We start from the raw sequence: 23352 nt of genomic DNA, 5'->3' as shown, positions 1-23352 counted from the left end.
TGATTTTAGCAGAGGTTTTGGAATGGCTGACACACTTTGATAGTCATGGCAGCATAGTTTTACAGCAACACAAAGATCATTCAAGCATGATTTTCTTTGGCTGCCTAAGACTTTTGCACAGTACTATATATTGTTATGACACCATCTTATGGATTACATCATAGTGGGACATGCCAGAATATACTGATATGAGTAAATGAAACATCCATATGTCCATCTCCCATAACTACTTATCCAATATACAGACCCTTTCCAAAAAATTAGAATATCATGGAAAAGTTGATTTATTTCCATAATTCCATTCAAAACGTTAAACTTTCATAGATTATAGATTCAGGGTCCACAACTTAAACGATTTCAAGTACTTAGTTGCTTATGTTTACATAATTTGGGCTTCCAGCTGATGAAAGCCACGAAAACAGGAATTCAAAAAATTAGAATACTATTAAAACATCACCATTTACTTTGCAGTTTTTGCAGAAAAAAAGAAAGAAATTAGGGTCACATCAAATCAGTCAAAATATGGTACTTTCAAAATGATATGTCAATCTTAAACACTTTTAGGGGAATCCCTTTGCCTTAATCACTGCCTCGATGTGCCGTGGCACTGAGGCAATCAGCCTGTGGCATTGCCTGGAAGTTATGGAAGCCCAGATTTCCTTGATACTTGCTGTCAGCCCTTCTTTGTGTTTGGGTCTGTTGGACCTCATTTTCCTCTTGATAATACCCTATAGATTCTCAATGGGGTTTAGGTCCGGCAAGTTGGCTGGCCAGTCAAGCACTGTGATGGCATGGTCATCAAGCCAGGTTTTGGTGCTTCTGGCGGTATGGGCAGGGGCCAGGTCCTGCGGGAAGATGAAATCTGTATCTCCATATAGATCATCAGCAGAAGGAATCATGGAGTCCTCTAAGACATTCTGGTAGACTGTTGCGGTGACCTTGGATATTTAGAAAGCAGAGTTTACCAACACCTGCACCGCACATTGCACCCCAAATCATGACTGACTGTGGATATTTCACACTGGACCTCAGGCAGCTTGGGTTCTGTTCCTCACTCATCTTCCTCCAAACCCTTGGACCTTGATTCCCGAATGAAAGGCACACTTTACTTTCATCAGAAAAGAGACTCTTGGACCACTGGCCAACAGTCCAGTCCTTCTTCTCCTTGGCCCAGTTGAGACGCTTCTGACGTTGGCTCGGGCTCAGAAATGGTTTGATCCGAGGAACCCGACAGTTGTAGCCCATCTCCCGGATGCGTCTGAATGTGGTGGTTTTTGAAGCTGTGACTCCTGCCCATGGTCATCTCTTCTGCTGGTGCATCTTCTCCTGCCACATTTTGCCCTTCCACTAGACTTTCCATTGATATGCTTGGACACAGCACTCTGTGAACAGCCAGCCTCCTTAGCTATGAATTTTTGTGGCTTACCCATCCTATGGAGGGTATCAATGATGCTCTTCTGGCCAGTTGTCAAGTCTGCAGTCTTCCCCATATTGAACCTAACTGAGACAATTGAACCAAAGTGAAGCGATTTAATGACACCTGGGGAAACCTGTGCAGGTGCTTTGAGTTTAGTAGATGAGTTGTGTGTGACACTCAGTTTAAAACATTCATGCCCTGTAAAATTTGGGCTGATGTCTTCACAGTATTCTAATTTTTTGAATTCCTGTTTTCGTGGGTTTTATGAGCTGGAAGCCCAAATTATGTACAAATCAGAATCAGAATCAGAATCAGAATCGTGTTTATTGGCCAAGTATGTGCAAGCACATACAAGGAATTTGATTCCGGTAGATGTTGTCTCTCAAGTAGTGTAAAAAGAAAACAAAAAACAAAACAGCAGTGTGTAAGGATACAATGAACAATATCCAGAGCAAGTGTAAATACTATAATATACAGTTACAATATGACTGTGAATATGGATTGTTCTACAGTATAAGACAAGTGTTAACAGGTGTATGTAAGTGTTGTTTGTACATATTGTATAATAATATGTTTATTCTATTTATAAATATATATATAATAAATATAAATATATGTATGTATGTACATAGTATATATATGTGTGTATAAATGAGCAATGAACAGTACAATAAAATAATCTAAATCTTATAAGCAGAAAAAAAAAACAGAGATTACAGAATAGATACCAGAATATATACAGATATATACCAAGGAGTGTACATAAAGTGCAGTGCAGTGCTGAAGGTGTTTGGCAGTGCGACAGTTCAGCTGTTTAGGAGGGAGATGGCGAGGGGAAAGAAACTGTTCCTGTGTCGGGTGGTGCTGGTCTGCAGGCTTCTATAACGTCTGCCGGAGGGCAGCAGGTCAAAAAGTCTGTGTCCAGGGTGTGCGGGGTCTGTGATGATTTTTCCTGCCCTTTTCTTGGATCTTGAGAGGTACAGGTCCTGGATGGAGGGCAGGGGGGCACCGGTGATCCTTTCTGCTGTCCGTACGGTCCGCTGCAGTCTGTTCCTGTCTTGTTTAGTGGCAGCTCCATACCAGACAGTGATGGAGGAGCACAGGACAGACTCAATGACCGCAGTGTAGAACTGGATCAGCAGCTCCTGTGGAAGACTGTACTTCTCCAGTTGCCTCAGGAAGTACATCCTCTGCTGGGTCTTTTTGAGGATGGAGGAGATGTTGGTCTCCCACTTCAGGTCCTGGGAAATTGTGGTGCCCAGGAACTTGAAGGTCTCCACAATAGACACCGGGCTGTCTGCTATGGTGAGGGGGGACAGTGTCGTGGGATGTCTCCTGAAGTCCACTGCCATCTCTACCGTCTTGAGAGTGTTCAACTCCAGGTTGTGCTGACTGCACCATAGTACCAGCCGCTCCACTTCCTGCCGGTATGCAGACTCATCACCATCCTGAATGAGCCCAATGACGGTGGTGTCATCTGCAAACTTCAGGAGTTTTACAGCTGAGTTCCTGGAGGTGCAGTCATTTGTGTAGAGGGAGAAGAGCAGTGGGGAGAGGACACATCCTTGAGGGGCACCAGTACTGAGTGACCGTGTTACAGAAGTGATCTCCCCCAGCCTCACTTGCTGCTTCCTGTCTGTCAGGAAGCTGGTGATCCACTGACAGGTAGCTGGTGGCACGCTGAGCTGGGAGAGTTTGGAGGAGAGGAGTTCAGGCACAATGGTGTTGAACGCCGAACTAAAGTCCACAAACAGGATCCTGGCGTAAGTTCCCGGGCGGTCGAGATGTTGTAGGATGTAATGCAGCCCCATATTCACTACATCATCCACCGACCTGTTTGCCCGGTAGGCAAACTGCAGGGGGTCCAGCTGGTGTCCTGTAATGTCCTTCAGATGGGCTAACACCAGGCGTTCAAAGGATTTCATGACTACAGACGTCAAGGCAACAGGTCTGTAGTCATTCAGTCCAGAGATGGTGGGTTTCTTGGGGACCGGAATAATGGTGGAGCGTTTGAAGCAGGTGGGAACTTCACACAGTTCCAAGGATCTATTGAAGATGCGGGTGAAGATGGGAGCCAGCTGATCAGCACAGGCTTTGAGGCAGGAGGGGGAGACACCGTCTGGACCTGCGGCTTTCCTGGTCTTCTGTTTCTGGAACAGTCGGCTCACATCCTCTACGTGTATTCTGAGTTCCAGGGGGGAGGGTAGGGGGTTGAGAGGTGTGATGGGGGTCGTTGACTCTGGGGTGGGGTGGGTGAGGGGTGTGTATCTGTCCGTCTCAAACCTGCAGTAGAAGGTGTTCAGCTCGTCTGCCAGGTCTTTGTTTGCTGCAGCAGGGGGTGGGGGTCGTCTGTAGTTGGTGATGGTTCGCAGACCTCTCCACACTGACGCAGGGTCGTTGGCTGAGAACCGTTCCTTCAGCTTCTCAGAGTAGCTTCTTTTAGCCACTTTGATCTCCCTGGTCAGCGTGTTCCTGGCTTGTTTGTACAGGGCCCTATCACCACTTCTGTAGGCATCCTCCTTGGCCCGGCGAAGATGTTGCAGTTTGGGAGTGAACCATGGTTTATTGTTGTTGTAAGTGCAGAAGGTCTTGGTTGGCACACATACATCTTCACAAAAGCTGATGTATGATGTCACCGTGTCTGTGAGCTCATCCAGATTATCAGATGCAGCCTCAAAAACAGTCCAATCAGTGCAGTCAAAACAGTCCTGCAGTTCCTGCTTTGCTGCATTGGTCCACTTCTTCACAGTTTTGACTACAGGCTTGGCACGCTTAAGTTGTTGCCTGTAAACTGGAATAAGATGGACCAGACAGTGATCAGAATGACCCAAAGCTGCCCGGGGGACAGAGCGATAGCCATCTTTTAGAGTGGTAAATAAACAACTAAGTACTTGAAATGGTTTAAATTGTGGACCCTGAATCTATAATCTATGAAAGTTTAATGTTTTGAATGGAATTATGGAAATAAATCAACTTTTTTTTGTAAAGGGTCTGTACATTCCGCCAGGCCAGAATTTCAAGCAGTCGGCTAATCTAATGTGACATAAAATATGCAGCACTGACCATTTTCATTTGCCTGTAAACCTTCGAATGCAAATAATCTCTGCCCAATAAACACTGAAACTTTCACCCAGAAATCATTTAAAAAATCATTTGGAAAATACTTAAATTTCTCTGTGCCTCTGTGTTCCTACTGTAAATGTTTGTTTTGGACAAATAACTGACAGATGAACACGATTTTTCTTCACTCATCAATGACAGTTTTTTTCCACACAATTTATGTATTGCCCATGTTGTTAGGGTTCCGGGTAGATTTGGAGTGACGACGAGGCAAGATACAGGCAGGAAAGGTGGGCGACCCACTTGCGGCTCACCAGACAGGGATTATTTATTCACAAAAGTGGATAAACAAAGACTAAATTTACAAAAGGGTCAAGACTACAAACAGAATATTCAAAACTTCACTAACATCCAACTAATATATATATACCACAAAAAATATACCACTAGGGACTAAAACAAATACCATTAAATACAAAATCTGAATGGGGTAATGACAGGCAGGAGTGAAACAGACAATTAACCAATAGGGGAAGGTGCAGAGGGGCAGCATGGTGGTGCATTGGTTAGCACTGTTGCCTCACACCTCTGGGACCCCAATTAGCCTCAGCATGTCTTTGGACTGTGGGGGGAAACTGGAGTACCCGGAGGAAACCGGGAGTACATGTGTGATGTGTGAGTGATTGGTGTACCTACCTTTAATAGGCACCTATAGGAGCCATGTGCTGCAATACAGAGATTTGGGATGACAGTGCCCATCATACTCTAAAGCACAATTACAACACCTACTACCCTCAACATTTTACTAACAGTCCCTGCTTTGAGTTCCTAGGCTTTTATGCCTTATATATGCTTTTTAAACAGATTTCATCATTTTGTATCGAACTATATTTTTGTACAGCATTTATCTGTCTTGTATGTGCACATTGCATGTGTATAACAAACTCTGGTAGCACTTTATTTGAGGGAGGCACAAGTATTTATTAACTCAGTTACTACTCAAGAACAAAGCATGAACAAATATAGTAACTGCATGAAATACATGAACTATTATGGCTGATTAATGATGAACAAACATTGGATTAGTAAGCAACTAACACTTCGTTTCTGGTTAATTAATACATTAAGTAGGAGTCTACTACTACATTTTTATGTTCGTCCCAACATTTTTATGTTACCTCAGATGAGTATTTATGCTACTTGGCATGCATTTTTCCTGTTTACCAAACATCTTTACCTTATTGCCATGTAGGATTATATGCACATATACATCTGTAGTGTTTTTTTAATATCTGCCTCTGTGCTTGTTCTTTATTTCACAGGGCCTGCATGTCTCGCTGTGGCAGGGGCTCAGGGAATCACCCCCCCAGCTTCAACACAAACTCCAAGCTTAACAATGCAGTGAAAAACAGCCTTCTGTGCGACACACCGGTCTTCATTAACCTGGGAGCTTGTGGTTGTCATAACATCATGGAGGAGGAGAACCACCGACTTAAACAGAGATCACAGCAGAATTGTTCTTGGGAGGACAGTTACAGCTCAGACTCTGAAGCACATACAGGGTTTAAAAGTGTAAAAGCAATGTGGCAATAAAATATGTAAATGCCTGCCTGAGCACTGCAAACAGCTGTTACATGCCACCCTCTGGTATTTTTGTAAAACTAAAGATATAGCATAAACAAAATATATTGTAAAGAGAACAGTAGATCAGTATATTATTAGATCAAAAAACATTATTATTAACTGTTGAGTAAGAACATGTACTTATTATTTAGAAATAAACGATACAGATATACAGCGTTTTTATTATGTAGGAAGAATACAAGAGAGGGCAAAAAAAAACAGTTATTTTCGCTGTTTATTCATTTTTTCAGTCTTCTGCATGAGTTTTCTCCTTTAGTCAAAAGACATGCAGTGAGCTGGATTTGTTTCTACAGATTTCCCATGTTGTGTGCGCATAGCATACCTCTTTATATCCTCTCTCAGAGGATTGAGAAGCTGCATCAAAACCATAAGGCCAGCATGGAGAGAATGCAAAGACATAAGGCCAAGCAGGTGGGTGTCTTCTGCAGGATCTTCCCTTGCAATGGCAAAGTAGCGTGACAAATATTTTAAACACAACAGCTCCTGGTCGTAAAAAAACTGCTGCCACAAAGGTCAGGAAGGAGTTTATAAGGTAAACACCCTGTTCTGAACATACACACTGACACAAGAGCAAAAGAGCAACTGCATACTCTGGAGAAAATGTTATCCTTATATTGAATTGTAATAATATGCATTATTAACACTACAATAAATTGGCAGGAGAATTGTTGATATTGCTGCAATGTTGTAAAACAGATTTCTTCTCAGGATTGACACATAGCTGCAGTACCTAGCAGCTTGCCCAAGAAAAGAAATGGCTGTCTACTTTATAGTAAGATTATACTTGGCAGCCATTCTCGGTGTATCTCCTTGAGATTTTCCGGATTCCCTGAAACTTTTAATGCTATATTTGGTACTACACACGATATACTGCGGTTTTATGTTTTAATAGCCCTATGGTAGTACTTGTTGATTGTTCCGACATTTACTGTAATACAGTGGAATCTGCATATAGTGTTCACGTGGTTTGGGTGGCATTGAGCAGTCTATGCGGATTTTTCCGTTTTTCTTTATGTCTCAGGCAGATTACCATCTAATTGAAATTTTTATATTTATTGCACGAATATAAGGTAATAAAACGGACAGCATCTCTATTTACAGAATTTAATTGACTCAAAATACAATACAGTTGTTTCAGACCTTTTCAAATTACACCCATCCGTCCATCCATCCATTTTCCAAACCGCTTATCCTACTGGGTCGCGGGGGGTCCGGAGCCTATCCCGGAAGCAATGGGCACGAGGCAGGGAACAACCCAGGATGGGGGGCCAGCCCATCGCAGGGCACACTCACACACCATTCACTCACACATGCACTTCTAATTTAGCAAGTCCAATTAACCTCAGCATGTTTTATTACCTTATGTAATAAATATTAAAAAAATGTCAATCAGATGGGAATTTGCCTGAGACAAAAAGAAAAAGGGGAAAACAGTTATAATTATAACTATAAGAGATTTCCCCTGTATATGACTGGGTTGTTTCTTTTGTTGGAGATGTTATTTCTTTCCTCACAGGCTGTACGACAAGCATTATTTCCTCCCGACTGAGGCGGTATCCTAAGTAATTCGTTCGTTTAGTGTCTCCATGACATTGCGACGTGGATTGACAGCAGCCACTTTGCAACTGTTTGTGAATTGGTCTTAGTGACTTAGAAGTCCTCTCGTTTACTTTTTAGTTCTCCCAGACTTACGTGTAATTTTTAGCGCTAAGGGGTTTTGTGAATTGCTCTTAGCCAAAAAAGTCCTACACTTAGGACTGACACGCCCATTATTTTTGAACAGTTTCTCCTAAATCAGCAAGTCAGGAGCTACTTTTAGCTTTAAGATGCTTTGTGAATACCAGCCCTGGCCAACTAAATAATTAAAATGGCCAGGTATTCCATATGCCATATCTCACATACTCTTCCTTTTCAGCCACTGTAATGAACAAAGTTACCTATTATGATACAGTTCTAGCTTATGAGTGAAGAACAAATAAGCTATATACAGTATGTATCTACCTTATGTTTAGTAGCGAAACAATAACCTTAGCTAGGTAATCATTCAATTTTCCATACAATCTTATTTGGCACTTTCACACTGCAGGAACTTTTCTCAGGAACCAGAACCTTTTTCCAACCTTTTGTCCTATTCACAGTACAAGAACTTGGGCCGAAAGTAGTTCCTCTGAAGCAATTCTGGAATCCCTTTTCAGTCCATGGCTGTGTCTGATTTCAGGGACTGCATCCTTTTCAGGCTGCATTCAAAGACCAAATGTGTCACAGTGGTGCAATAAGGCTGTCCCACTTTGAAGGTTCCTGCAGAAGGAACCTAGAAATTTATTATAAAAGAAATGGGCAATAAGAACAACCTTGTAATCGTTGAATATTCCAGTCAATAGCTATATTTCTGGAATGGATGGAAGTCAGATTAATTATAGTACCAGTATTTGTTATTTAATGTAATAATGTCGATTGACAAGTGAGGTTGCATGAAACAGTTGGCATTGGGCTTGTATAAGTATTACTCCTTTGCTTAAAGAGTTTAATACCAAAAATGTAGCTGGTTTCTGGATGTTCACATAGGCGACGTTGTCTTCTGGGATTCCATCACCACCGTACCTGTTACGGAGACCCAGCAAAGACACTACTGGTGTCCTTCTACCACTGTCAATAGTGTAATGAGTTATAGCATCTCTGTATGGTTCACCAGCTGTTCCTCAGCAGACAGGGAACACTCTGGGGGGTCATTTTCACTGCCCAGAAAATCATTGGCTACCCAGTTCCTTCCCTTGAGGACATTTCCAGCTCGCACTGTCTCAGCAGAGCCACCAGCATTATCAGAGACTGATCTCACCTGTGACATCACCTATTTGAACTGTTGCCCTCTGAATGATGCTGCAGGGCCATCACATCAAGAACAAACAGGCTCAAAAACATTTTTTATCCCAGAATCATTATCTCACTCAATTCGCCCAGCCTTGAACACCTTGAACATGCTTTAGACCTCACCCTATATTGTGGCGATGACTAAAAACAACGGTTCGTGAGCCATTTGCTGTATTTTTTGACCCCACTAGATGGTGCTCTCTGTTCAAGAAAGGGCTCGAAGCATGACTCAGAGCAAACCAGTGTTTCATATGGTGAGGTCGGGGCTACAGTGGATGGTTCATGAAGCATCGTTTTGCATCACTATCTATTAGCATGTGCAATATTTTCTTAATAACACTGCTTTGTGTTTCGTGTGAAACTGAATCACAAGGGGAGAAATACCTATACCATTTTATTTAAATGCTTTTTGTCAGTCATGTTTTCTATTTTTATTTACATTGTTTACATTCAATTCTTTACACCTCTTTTCTATTCGCTTTTATATTCTATATATCTATATACTATTTATATTCGTATTCTGTCTTCTGTTTATTCTGTTTATATTTTGTTTAACATTCTATTCATCTTACTTCATTCTGTATTTGTATTCTTCCTGATTCCTTTCTTTCATGCGCCACCAAGAAAAATCTTCCAGTGTCGTTGTAGCTTGTGCAATGGCCATAAAAGCATTCATTCATTCATATCAGTCACAAAGAAAAAGTGAGATTTTATGAATGAATATAGGGTGAAAAAAAGCTTTTCAGCTGGCAACCGGTGCATGTTGGGTAACAGATCTTATACTGCATCCACTCCACCTATACCATGCAACTTAACTTGTTAATGACCCGAAGACCTAGAATGATGTGGTGTCCCAGTTCTGACCAGATCATGTCAGCAATAGACCAATTGATTGAGTAGAGGAATCAGTTCAGGCAGCTGGAGTGCAGCTAAACCTGTTTTGTATGGTCTGTGGAAAGACCTCACAGTCCTGTAGGAGGGGGTCGATTGGGAACAAACAGTATTTCCTGCTATATCGCCTGAGAAGGAAAAAAACAATATTTGTAAAACATATATTGATTTATATGTAGCTTGTCTATTGTCAGCTTCTTCTTTGTGCGTCGATACACATAATAACACGCTCTTCCACAAGGAAAATATGTCGTATCGATTGCCCCTTTTAAAGACCGGCGTGTTGTTTTCTCGGAGGCGCCGAGGTGGCAGATAGAGGTGCTAATTGTCTTGGTTCTCGGACCTGCCTTTGTACTTTTGTTAAGGGGATTTTAAACCTGCTTCCTTTCTTTTTATTAGGAAAGAAGCTACCCGCAATGTTAAACCAGCCGTGATTGTTCTGTGTTGCTTGAACTGTTTCCGAAGGACAATAACTTGGGCTACATCCTAACGACTTCGGACGACTGGGATAATATGACTGTTTCAAGTAACTGCATGTTACAATAAATTAATTTCACATTTAATGTAATACAATATTTAAATAATACAGGCCGACTTCAACGTAAATAACTATCTAGGCCTACCTAACAATATTAATATTCAATTAATATTCAATTTTTCATCAAGTTTTCATCAACATTTCTCTTGGAAACGAAAAATATGAACCGTATTTAGATTGTTAACACGAATATGCCCATATGAAAATAAAAATATAGTTTTGAATGTCGGTATTAGTAATAATAAAATTGTCATTCCTTCCATTACCATTATTTATTTCGGCTTAATTACGGTCTGCAGTACTTTTTTCTAGTGCCGCCGCCGCATGGTTGTAGTATTCATCCAAATTAGTTATGAACATGAATATTACGAGATTTTTTTTCTAGTATACTTCGACAGAACGGGTATGATCGTATAATGGTATGTCCCCAGATGAAATAGAAAGGCTTGTGATAGAAAGAGTACCTTGGGAAACAAAACAAAACAAAACAAAACAAAAAAACGCACCCCTGCTCCATCGTCAGTTGTCGCTCGTTTTAAGGATCACAAATGTCTCCAGCCGTGTTGCTCATTCAGCGGAAGAGAATTCAGGGGAAACAGTGACGGAGAAAGATGACTGATTGGAGACGTCAAATTCACTCAGTGGCACATAGTTCCACAATAGATACTTCAAAGTATTTTTAAATGAAGAGAAACCAAGGATTGGTTTTTGAATTTTCGAAATTTACTGTTCATTTGTTGGCATGCTTCGCATTTTATTCTATTATTTTAGTATTATTTATTTTGCATGATTATTAATCATGCTAAATATGAGATTGTTTTTGAACACAGAAGATTTCCATCCACCTTCCAAACACTTATCCTGGTCAGAAACCTATCCTACATACTGTAACCATAGTTGCTGTGCACATCATATATTTTTTGGATTATTTTAATTAAGTGTATGTCACTGATTTATGTTGTATATGATTATTATGCTTTGCAGTAATTTTATGAAGGTTAATATATATTTATTTACATTACAATGTTGTGTTGAATGATCAGATTTAATTATTATTATTTTATCTTATTTATTATCAGTTACAGTACTGTATTATTTCAGTTATATTTACATGTGTTACATTAACGTTCAGTATGTTCTCTTAGTTAATTGTATTATTAGTTCCTATTTGCCCTGGTACACAGGGGGACAGTTTAGAGTGAAGCGCGGGAAGGGAGGTTGGAGCGCGGCTGGAAAAGCTGTAGGTACTGTGTTGCCGAGTAGTGATTATTAAAGAACGATTACAAAAGGAACTGTAGCCCGCTTATTACCCACAGCCCGAGAGAGAGACTGGCACGCGCTACCCATTAATCGAGAAATCAGGGTTACAATACTAAAAAAAAAAACAAAGTACTAATATGTAGCTGAAAGTGTGCAAAGGTTTGTCTATGGCGCTGTACCCTATTCAGTGGGAATATTGTTATGTAGGCCTATATACGTTAGAAATTTCTATTTATTAAATACATGTACCATAAATCACAAAAATGTACCTTTCACCACTGGTACACTAATGTACTTTTTCAATAGGTGCTAATATGTCCCTTGAATGGTACAACCCCAGTGACAACTCATTTTAGACCTCGAAGTAGCAAAAATGAAATAACCAGACATACAGAGTAAATCTTTCTTTACTGTATATTTCTATTAGACACATTTTCTTCTTATTATTATTATTATTAGGTTGTTCATGTTGTTGTTATTATTTTTATGTTATTCTTTCTTTTTGACCATAATGGATTAACGATTTCCAATTCATCTTCATAAAATGCAGACGCGGGGCTTGTGGGTGGTCTTTGAAATACAAATGCTCTTTAAAATTAACTCCATCAGTGTACTCTGTCAAAATCTGGTCATCGCTAATTTTTGCAAATGTCTCTTCCCACACACCCAAAGAGCAGTATTTTTTAAGTACCTGGGTGACTGGAACATAGGAATAGCTGGCAATATCTTTTCCAGAAAAATCTCTGAATTTGTAGTGAACAGGTTCAGTCAAATCCATCACAGATTTATAATGCTCCTTTATCATGTGTGGTGAATATATTACATCAAAAACCTTAAGAAGTCAGACATCAATAACAATTGCTAAAGTTGTGGACATTCAGAGATTTGGAACCCATTTTTTCCTGATGATTTGAGATGAATGAATCACAGTTTTCTTTGAAAAAGCTAAACAAGAACTTAATATCTCTGATAATATCTTGCTGGACTTACATAGAAAGGTTGATATGTCAGTGGAAAACCAACACCTTGAAGTATCATACTTAGCAAAAGTGCAGTACCTGGTGCAGTGGAAAAGCACCCAAAGTCGGCATTAGTGAGAAATTCTTCTACATTGGGTTCTTCAAGAATCTCATTCTCAGAAGAAAGAATAATATTGTGTTTGTGTTTCCTGTAAAGATGTCATCTATAATAATGAAATTTAGAAAACCTAGACTGGCAGTCATTTATACCACAAATTATGCTGAAATTATGTTCATGTGCATGAACAAGTCCAACATGCGAGAGAGGCTTCACAAGGGAGAAAGTCTATCGTGAGCGTTTTGGACAAAGGTGTAGCTGAGGCAAAGTACTGTAAGTTTAATATAAAAAATTTATCGTTCTAGTCACAGTTATTGGCAGTGGTTTGTCTCCCTCCTGTACGATGTTTTCAATACAGTGCCGAAGGAAGGATAATGTGTTTTTCAGGTATGCTAGGTATGTCATGTTACAAGCACAATACATACAAAAGGATGTGACTAAGACCTCATTGAGTACACCTGAACTCAATCAACTTTCACAACACCGTGACTTTGCCAGTGGATGGCAATTTTCCAGTCCTGGCCTATCAGATGAATGGATGGATATGGAGTAACACACTCCTCCTGTATGAGGGATAGTTGTTGATGTATTTATGCGAATATGAAAGACTATAATGCTGAACATATGACAAGTTTGCCTGTCAATATGCCCTGTGAGGTCCAAGTGGTTTACCTCTCCAAGAATAACAAATTGCTCAATCTTCTCCTTGAAGATTGATGACAAAATGAGAAGTCTAGCTCTGAAGTCAATGGCTGGAAGACAACAGAAAAACAATTTCAAATAACCATTTCATGCGAAAATGTTACAATGATATATTGACAATTTACTAACATAATTATTAGACTGCACAATACTATTGCAGCCCTCCTAGTGTGCCCCTAGTGGTCTGGCATCCCCAGCAAATGTCCAGAACTCCCTTTAGGCATCGGATTTGACCTAATTGGCTAATTTTCTAGTGCCAGTAATTGCCTACTCTGCTGCATGGAATTGGTATTTTCTCTAGCACCCAAGAAGAGATATTTGAATTAGACTGAGTGAGAGGAGGTTGAACATGAAACAGATTTCATCCCAAACATATAGATTTTTTAAATATATATTGCACATTGTTGTGCATTTTCAACACGTACACACTTAACTATAGCAAATTGTTGTTTATTTAAAAATGCATATTTTAGAAAAATAAAAAATCTTTTAATCTAGGGAGGGTGGTTCTCTAGCACCCTCTATTGACCAGCCGCCACTGGTAACATCTACAATGACTGACTGTGAAAGTGAACAAAGGCAGGCATTTAAATACACAGATGATTATGAGTAACGAAGGACAGGTATGGACCATCAGAAAAAAATCAACCAATCAAAAAAGGAGCAGGACAACAATCAACAGTTGGAATAAATCACAGTTAACAAACACAGGAACTAGGAAACATCGGCAACACTGAAGGCTAACATTAGGGAACACTAGGAACAAGCACAACAAGGTAAAACAGGGCACAAGCAGAGCTAACCAAAACAGGGACACAAAGATACACCATAACAGACACCAAGGAAAAACCAAAAGCAAAGGAAAAATAAAACCCGAAAGTTTAAACAAAAGGTGAGGCAGGCCTCAGGCCAGCTTAGAACCCAGGACTGGAGGAATGTTAGCTTCTGAGCGACTCACTCAACCCATTGAACTTTGCAGTGGTCTAGGGAGCTGGGAAACACTGACTTTGACAAAGTGAGAATTGGTGTGCGTGTGTGTGTATACCTATCCTTATGGGGACACAATGTCCCCATAATGTGATAAATATCAATTTTTTTCCCCTTATGGGGACTGGTTTCCTGGTCCCCATAAGGGAAAACTCTATTTTATAAAAGCCAGTGACTGCTATGCAAAATGCAAAAACTTGTATTTTGCTTGGTTACTTATGGTTATGGTTAGGGCAGGGTGGGGGTTAAGGTTGTCATAGTTAGCGTTAGCATTTTTCCCATAGAAGTGAATGAGCTGGCCCCATAAGGATAGGTATACCTTACGCGTGTATGTCTGTGTGTGTCTGTGTGTGTGTGTGTGTGTGTGTGTGTGTGTGTGGGTATGTGTGTGTGTGTGTGTGTGAGCGCGCGCATGCGAGTGAGTGAACTTTTTTTCTGGAACCTGGAATTTCTGTCAGTTCCCACTGCAGGAATTTTTTTATTTGATTGTATTGTCTTGGAGGCACTACTGGGTGGGGCCTGTAGTGATATCTTGCTGATTGGTTGGCCACAAGCACTAGTGCTAACTTGACAGTTTTCTGGAAGTGCAGGGAACAGAGATAAGGCCAAGAGAAACAGTATTCCAGCAGATGGAGTTATTTTTATACCCCAATTACATTTAATATATCAATGAATATTTTTTGCTTGAGTCGACATATTTCTACATTGGAAAATTTGATCTATAACCAATATAGTTTTATTTTTGTCCAATAGTTTGTACCTATAGTTTTGGGTGGAGGTGTAGTTTCCTATAAAATTATGTTAAGTTTATGTTAAGTTTAACCTACGAACTTTTTGCGTCTCCTGTGCTTCTTTAGCATGAAGGTCCCAGTATGTGTTGTGCAGTCAAAAAGTCACAAGGAACTACAAATGTTTCCGGTTGAGATGAGTCAGGAATTATGTTTCTGAATTTCAGTCTGGAAAGTGCCTCATGAAACACTCATAAAGCACAACAACAGCATAATCTATGCAGGGACAAATGCACTGACGGAATAGCAGTTTCCCCCATACCTCATGTTTACCTTTGTAAATGTATTATTTAATATTTATGTTTTTAAAAGCACCATTTAACTTAATGTTTGTTTCTCTTAAGCACTATTTCACTTTGACTTTTCCCTTTAAAATAAAACATGACACGGCTATTTCTGTAAATTGTATATTCATTACGAAAACGTTTATCAGAAATACAAAAAATATGTATGTGTTACATTGCATTTGATTTAAGTGGTGCACCTAAATTTTATGCTGGTGCTCCTAAAATTTTCACTAGGGAGCACCACTGCTACTAGTGGAAAATGTAATCCAGAACCCTGTAAACAGTATGTTGTTCTGTCAAATGTGAACAGTATTTAAGAGGTGTAATTGGAGAAAAAAAGGACAACTGCAGTATGTACTTCTTCTTTCTTCCATTTGCTGCAATACTCAGTTTAACAGTTGTATTGTCCTAACAATGCCCTAACTCCTGGGGATGTCTTCAGAAAAGGGTATTTCATCAATATATCCTCAGTGGCCATGTCATTTGCTATTTCTTGTAAAGGTTTTCTTCATATAGTCTTTCACGATTGACATGTCAGGTTGAGTCTTTCTATGCTGTTCATGCAATGCCTTAAAGTGGGCATCAGCAGAGACAGAATCCTTCCCAACCATGCATGAGTTCTTTATAAAAGTAGACAAAAGGAGCAATAAATCCCATGCACAACATACTCTGCAAATTACTCACGTTTTCCTTTACCCTTAAATCTTAAAATTCTGGTTGGGCCAAATAAATTGAACCTGGAAAGCCATTATCACAATTGTAACTGCAGGCTTGTGCATTGCTATCATGTAAATTTACTTTCAAGCAACTTGCACTAAAACACTGATAAACAACTAATTTTCAGTTTAGTAGTTAGGTAAATGCAGTAGTTCTTTGTTGCCCCTGGCCTATATGAATCCTCTTCATGGAGCACTGCAAGTAAAGTAAGCCTTAAAATACTTACATTGTGCGCTGTGCTGTCATTTCATAGTGTTCTGATTGTTTTATTCTTGTATCTTGAAATCTTTGATATTGTTCTTTGGCTTTTAAACATTTTTTGACATAATTTGAAAAATGCTGTACAGGTAGAATATTTGACCACTTACCTTTCGACTGCTGTGCACTGAGGCAGCTGTCTCTGGTGTCACCTCTACAAAGTAATTTTAACTGTTTTTTGAAAGACATGTCAAACAGATAAGTTATCATACTGTAGCGTCGGTGAGATCTGCTCATCCCGGCGAGCCTCTCGAGTGCGTGTATACAGCCCTGTGTCTGTGTATTGTAAATAGCCCTTGTTGTACTGTTGTTGTTAATGGTTGCATTTCCCTATTGTCGCGTGTGTGTTTGCCCGAGTCTTATGTGTACCCTGCCTGATCCATGTGAGCTCTTAGCTTGTATAGATCTCCCACTGTGTGTGCACCTTAGTTCCCCATCTGACCACTTCGTGTTTCCACTGTTAGTCGCTTTTCCCATTAAAATAAAATGTAGGCCTATTTAAATTCAATGGTCTTTACCTTTCTATATCAAATTAGGTGAGTTAAGTTGTCTAAAACACGCTAATTTTCAGTAGGCTAGTAGTAGTCACTTATAGATAAGTCAGTCCAAGTCCCACCACCTTATTAGTGATTTAAAAATATAAATTTACCACACGTTCATAAGCGAAATCATAAATTACACCCATATATAACATTATCGTATTAATATGTATGTAATATAACAATGTACAGGTACTACAACCATGTAAGGAAACCTTACCAGAGCTGTTAAAATTCAACCTCATTACTGTTCATTTCACCTACAATTAACCTAGCAAGCAATAAAAGTGGCATTAAATAAGCTGAACTGTCGACACTGTGCATCAATCAGTTCACAAAATTAACATACCTTTGAATTTCTGTGTCCCCATATGAAATATCAATGCGTGCCTCTTCCACAAGCTTTTCAATGAGCGCCTCAGTCATTAAACCCCTGAGTAACATTTTTTTCACTGGTGTTAGACAATTTCTTGCACAAAAATCGGAGAAAGTGATGATTTGGTGCAGACCAACCATTATATTTGAAGATGGTGTGAGGTTGAAATAGTTTCTTCCTGCCTTTTTAATACTGCATCCTGCGGTGCCGCTAACTGGGTGGAGGAGAGAGTTTAATTGCGTCTCTGAGCCACCTTCCAGGTCTTCCTTTCGGTGGGCTAGACATGTTGTCTGGTTTGTCATGTTAATGATTTGGGCTCAAAACTTGCAGGTTCATCAACGAAATAACAGTTCAAGCATCCATAAGTCAAATAAGACTGAGTTCATAAAACACTGAGTACATTAAGTTCTATAAAAACGAATAAAACTTAAATGCAAACAAATTTTGCATAATTAATTTATTGCAGTTCACCAATAATTTAATTGTATGTAACTTCCCTTTATCATGTTAATCTTAGCAAAGCTATGAAACTGATCACTCCTGACTAGCATTACAACTGCCTTTAGAAATACTAAAAAATGCTATCTTAAAAAAAAATTAATCATAATACAATATTGTGACTCGGGGATGAGCTCTGGACCCCCCCCCCCCCCCCCAACACTGAAGAGGACAAACGGGCTCAGAAAATGAATGGATGGATAATACAGTATCATATAAGTGCCTAATAGCTTTTAGTGGGAGACCTGGTGAATGTTACAAATATAGCATGCTGGCTGTACTATGCTTTGAGGAGTAAGTGGTACTAGTTAGTTAGTACCTTTTCAGTTAGTTAACGGTGCATATTTGGTCTCATAAAGCCTAACCTTGTACTGCGGAGGGTGCATTCTTAAAAAGTGTACTTGTGAGTACCGGACTGTACCTGTTTCATACCCCTGTTTTATAGTGTGTAGTCAGAAAAGGGCCCAAGGCAGAGGTTCACCTCAATGGAATATGCAGGGTATATTGACAAGCATACAAGTATATGACGCACCATCCCTTCAGTTCAGAGCTGTAACGAAACTTAGAACTCTTCATTTTTAATGGAGGCATTTATATTCATATTCATTTTGATCTATTCGTCCTACTATTTCTGCATACATCTTCCAAATGCTTTTCCTGGTCAGGGTCTTGGAGTATACCTTTGATGAATTGTCATGGTATAATTTAGTAATGTACGTCATGAGGAGTAACGGCACTGGACTGCCCCCCCGTGCAGAGCATCCCCTCCCTTATGCACCATGCTTACTGTTAGGGGTTCTACGCTCACTGTGACCCTGTTATAAGCTGATGAATGAAACCTTATTTTCGAGCTGCCCATTTAAAAACATCTGCATGGTCATGAAGGATTACTGATTCTGCAACACGGTGACCTTCAGCGAATTCCTCCTCAGCAATAAAATCTGCCATTACTTTCTCCAACATGCCCGACAGCTCCCCAGAAAGCTTTCCAAACTGTGCATGGCGCAAAACCAGACTGGGACCATTTCCAGAAATTTTAATGTCATTTAGGTCATGTTGGTGTAGTTGTGAATTATATATTTATTCAGATTAATACTGCACTGTGCTGTTATGATTGTGTTTTTTATTAAAGATCTTTATTTTTTAATGCTATCAAGAATCAATCAATAGTTTTAATGTTATTATAATAGTTGGTATATTACCTCACACATCAGGAGTTGTGGACTCAGTTTCTGCTCTTTACTCTGTATGTGGGTTTTATTTTTTAAATGTTTGTACAGCTTTCCTTGTTGTATTCCGGGTTTCTCCTTCAGTCCATCCATCCATCCATCTATCCATCCATCCATTTTCCAACATACAACTGCACATAATGAGCTATTTGGAAACACAAAATGACATAAATCGAAACTGAGTAAAGGCCCAGAGTAGCCAGAGGAAAATTATGCAACACAGGGAGAAAATAGAAATTTCACATGCAAAAAGTCGGGGTAGGATTCAAATGCAGCAACCCAGTATGGCACCAATGCAAATATAGAGCTAGAATTGCTTTTATGCTAATTATTGTTAGTGTTACTCTTATACAATAATTATATTTTAATTGTTTATCTCCCCTTACGCGATGTGCATAAAGGCAGTAGTTAGATTATTGTTATAGTATAATGCACTTGTACTGTATGCCCACAACCTCTAGGTCAAACAGTGAATTATTATGTAAATGATTATTAGATACATCCAAATGCTTGTACTTTCAGTCACTTTCTTGTGACTGTAGCTTTCGGCCAGGAGAAGGCATTATCCTGCAGTTGGCGGGTTGGCAATGTTGGCTTCTCTTCGCTTCCAGCTCAATTCCTCAAACCTATTCCAAAGCCAACAAGAGGATCTTTCTGCTGCCTCCCACAACCTCTGTGCAGCTGTGTTCCTTTCTCTTCCTGCTAGTCCCAAAGCTGTGAAATATCTTCACACAGATTTTGCTGGGACACTCTGCACAGACTGTGCTGGGAAGCCTACCAACCTCTGTCCCTGCATTGTTGGACCAGGTCTTGGTCACACAGACTGTGCTGGGAAGTCTACCAACCTCCGTCCCTGCATTGTCGGACCAGGTCTTGGTCACACAAACTGTGCTGGGAAGTCTACCAAGCTCTGCCCCTGCATTGTTGGACCAGGTCTTGGTCACACAGACTGTGCTGGGAAGCCTACCAACCTCCGTCCCTGCATTGTCGGACCAGGTCTTGGTCACACAGACTGTGCTGGGAAGTCTACCAACCTCTGTCCCTGCTTTGTTGGACCAGGTCTTGGTCACGCAGACTGTGCTGGAAAGCCTACAGTACCAACCTCTGTCCCTGCATTGTTGGACCAGGTCTTGGTCACACAGACTGTGCTGGGAAGCCTACCAACCTCTGTCTCTGCATTGTTGGACCAGGTCTTGGTGGCTTTCTTTTATGAGACCTCTTGGCAACCGTCTTCCCATGGGATTGTCAGTTCGATACGGATAATCCTCTTCAGCCTGTATAAGCCTATATGAGCAATGGCACAAAAGCTGAAATAAAAGTTGCGTTATTGTCATAACATAAGAAAATACTCTATATGCTTCAGTTTTACCTACTAAGGAATCTTCCAAGGTGCTTTTTTGGCCCTCATTGAAAATGTATTAGAGAAATGTGTTAATGAACCCACAGTGTCAACTCTCATCAACCTCATGAATTAAAATTTTGATATGTTGTGACTTTGCCACAATTACAGAGGTGTGTGCATTCCAGGGCCATCGGAAATAGGGGGAAAGCGAATTTGTTTACTAAGCATGCTGACGTAATATGTCACTTGAATCCTGCCTATTGGTAATATATTTGTATATACAGTGCTCGGCATAAATTAGTACACAAAGTGAGATTTTAATCAATAGCTCAATAAGCACAAGAAAAAAATTCAAAAATTTTGACAATGCTGAGTTTTAAGATTAAAAGATTAAGATTAAAATATGCTTATTTCATGAACATGAAAGCACAGTTAGTAATATAACTTAGATTACAAAATCTTCAGTTTTACTCAAATCAGGTAATGCAAAAATGGATACACCCCACAACAAAAACTACTAAATCTAATATTTTGTGTAACCTCCATGGTTTTTACGGACAGCACCAAGTCTTCTAGACATGGAATGAACAAGTTGCTGACATATTGCAACATCTATCTTTTTCCATTCTTCAAGAATGACCTCTTTTAGAGCCTGGATGCTGGATGGAGAGTGACGCTCTTCAGAATTCCCATAGGTGTTCAGTTAGGTTCAGATCAGGAGACATACTTGGCCACTGAATCACTTTCACCCTGTTCTTCAGAAATGCAACAGTGGCCTTAGATGTGCGTTTTGGATCATTGTCATGTTTGAAAAGTGCACAACGACAAAGGGCATAGAGTGATGGTAGCATCTTCTCTTTCAATACAGAGCGGTACATCTGTGAGTTCATGATACCATCAGTGAAATGCAGCTCCCCGACCCCAGCAGCACTCATGCAGCCCCACATAAGGACCCTGCTGCCACCATGTTTTGAAGCCACCAGTTCCAGAAACTGATATCTTGGTCTCGTCACTCCAGAGTATCTTCGTCTTTTTCCAGCATGGGCTCTGGCAGGTTCTGGCTTTAGGAGAGGCTTCTTTCGTGGACGACACACACACATGCCATTCCTCTGCAGTGTACGCAGTATTGTGTCACGGGAAACACTCACCATAGTTTGGATTTCTACTGTTTAGCTCACTGCAGGGAACTTGCGTATCTTTTTCTTCATCCCTTTTCATCAGAAGACGCTCCTGTCGAGGTGTTAACTTCCATGGACGTCTCTGTGAGATGGTTGCAGTTCCATCTTTCTTAAGTTTTTGTATCGCTTTTGTTACAGTATTTTGATAAGTACAGCAATGCTGATCTTGTAGCCGTCACCATTCTTGTGCAAAGAAATTATTTTCTCTTCCATGTGGTGCCATTGCTGACAGGATGGAATGGGGAGGGGTTTCTTTGTTATATAATGTCCTTTATAGTCAAAAAGCCTGTTTAATGAATAATTAGACTCTGATTAGAGTTGATAATTAGATAATTAGAATAATTAGAGTTGATTTTTGGTTAATTAGAATTTTATAGTGTAAAATTTAGCCTGGCTCCTAAGACTTTCAATGGGGTGTACTCATTGTTCCAACATGGTCTTGAATGAATTTGTTAGGACATTTACTTTTTTTTGTATGAGCAAATTAGCAAATTTTGTTTGCAATCAATGGCCCACATTTGTGGGAGTTTTTGGGTTTATAGTATCCCATAGAAAATGTTGATTCTGAAAGGAAACTAAAGGTTTTCTGACAAATCTGTTGAGGTGTACTCATTTATGCTGAGTACTGTACTCATATGTTTCTATACACTATAGTGTTATAGAATTCTTATATAATACTGATATAATCATTTGCGTTTCGGATTGTAACATTTTCTTCCGAATCAATGTAAAACAAAAACGTTCGTTTTGTTTCATTTTCTGGGTTCTGAACACTGCGGTATTGCGTTTGGGCATGCGGCGTTTGGCGCGTAACTTAATACAGCCCCCCCCCCCCCCCCCCCCCACCCGAATCGCGTATAGTGGCAGAAAGGGTCGTTATATGCAACACACACATATTTAGGTGTTTCTCCTCTCAGAGTCTGGAGTTAAATCAATGGGAGCGTATACTTAATTGAAAAAAGCGCGCAGCTATGCATTTTTGTGCTAATTTATAACCTACAATATAATTGTATTTTGTGATAGGCCAAGTAACATATTCTTCTTTCTCTTATTATTATTAGTATTATTATTATTATTATTATTATTATTATTATTATTAGGTTGCTGTTTTTATTGTTGTTGTTATCGTTGTTGTCCAAAGAGGAGCGTCAGTGTGTTTTTTGTGATTTATTTCGGGGTGACCTCTGTGTCTCTGACAGAATAATAGTCAAAAGTTAGAAAATAACTAGTGGCTCGTATAACTCCTTTACTTACGAACAAGATTTGGAACTGCATTAGTTACGAAGGGTTACAGAAAAGACTCACTAATTAACGAAAGATTTTAAGTACGAGATAACGAAGTACTTAGCTGAAGCCTTCATGAAACGCACCCCGGATTCATTATATAGCAGCGACTCAAAGTTAATCGATTAATTATAATCGAACGAATAAGGCAGTTATGTTCATAACTACAGTGTTTAAATGAAATATATTTTAACAGATTGAGAAGTGTTATATTATTTGTTTTGTAAAGAAAAACAACAGATCTACTAACAGCAAGAAATCACCGACGACGATGACCACAGCGTTATTAATAAAAAATAGTAACAACAAATAAATAATCATTTATAATTTTCATTTAGGATTTGAAAAGCGTTGAAGTCACAAGTTTGTTCAAATAGTATGTCGTTCTTCTACAATTTATTCTAAATATACA

General features: G+C 39.6%; 1 protein-coding gene across 1 annotated transcript; it reads right to left on the bottom strand.

The window, feature by feature from the left end:
* Positions 1-728: 728 nt before the first annotated feature.
* Positions 729-5708, bottom strand: LOC125742434 (uncharacterized). Its single transcript, XM_049014421.1, has 6 exons — positions 5702-5708; positions 3701-4277; positions 3349-3601; positions 2651-2865; positions 1147-1258; positions 729-938 (listed from the first exon to the last, which is right to left on the bottom strand). The coding sequence occupies exons 1-6, from the start codon at positions 5706-5708 to the stop codon at positions 729-731; spliced, it is 1374 nt and encodes a 457-aa protein (XP_048870378.1).
* Positions 5709-23352: the final 17644 nt, after the last annotated feature.

The sequence above is a fragment of the Brienomyrus brachyistius genome, chromosome 5, assembly GCF_023856365.1.
Source record: "Brienomyrus brachyistius isolate T26 chromosome 5, BBRACH_0.4, whole genome shotgun sequence".
Taxonomy (NCBI): domain Eukaryota; kingdom Metazoa; phylum Chordata; class Actinopteri; order Osteoglossiformes; family Mormyridae; genus Brienomyrus; species Brienomyrus brachyistius.
The sequence above is the reverse complement of the archived record's forward strand: the minus strand, read 5'-3'. Positions and strand labels throughout refer to the sequence as shown.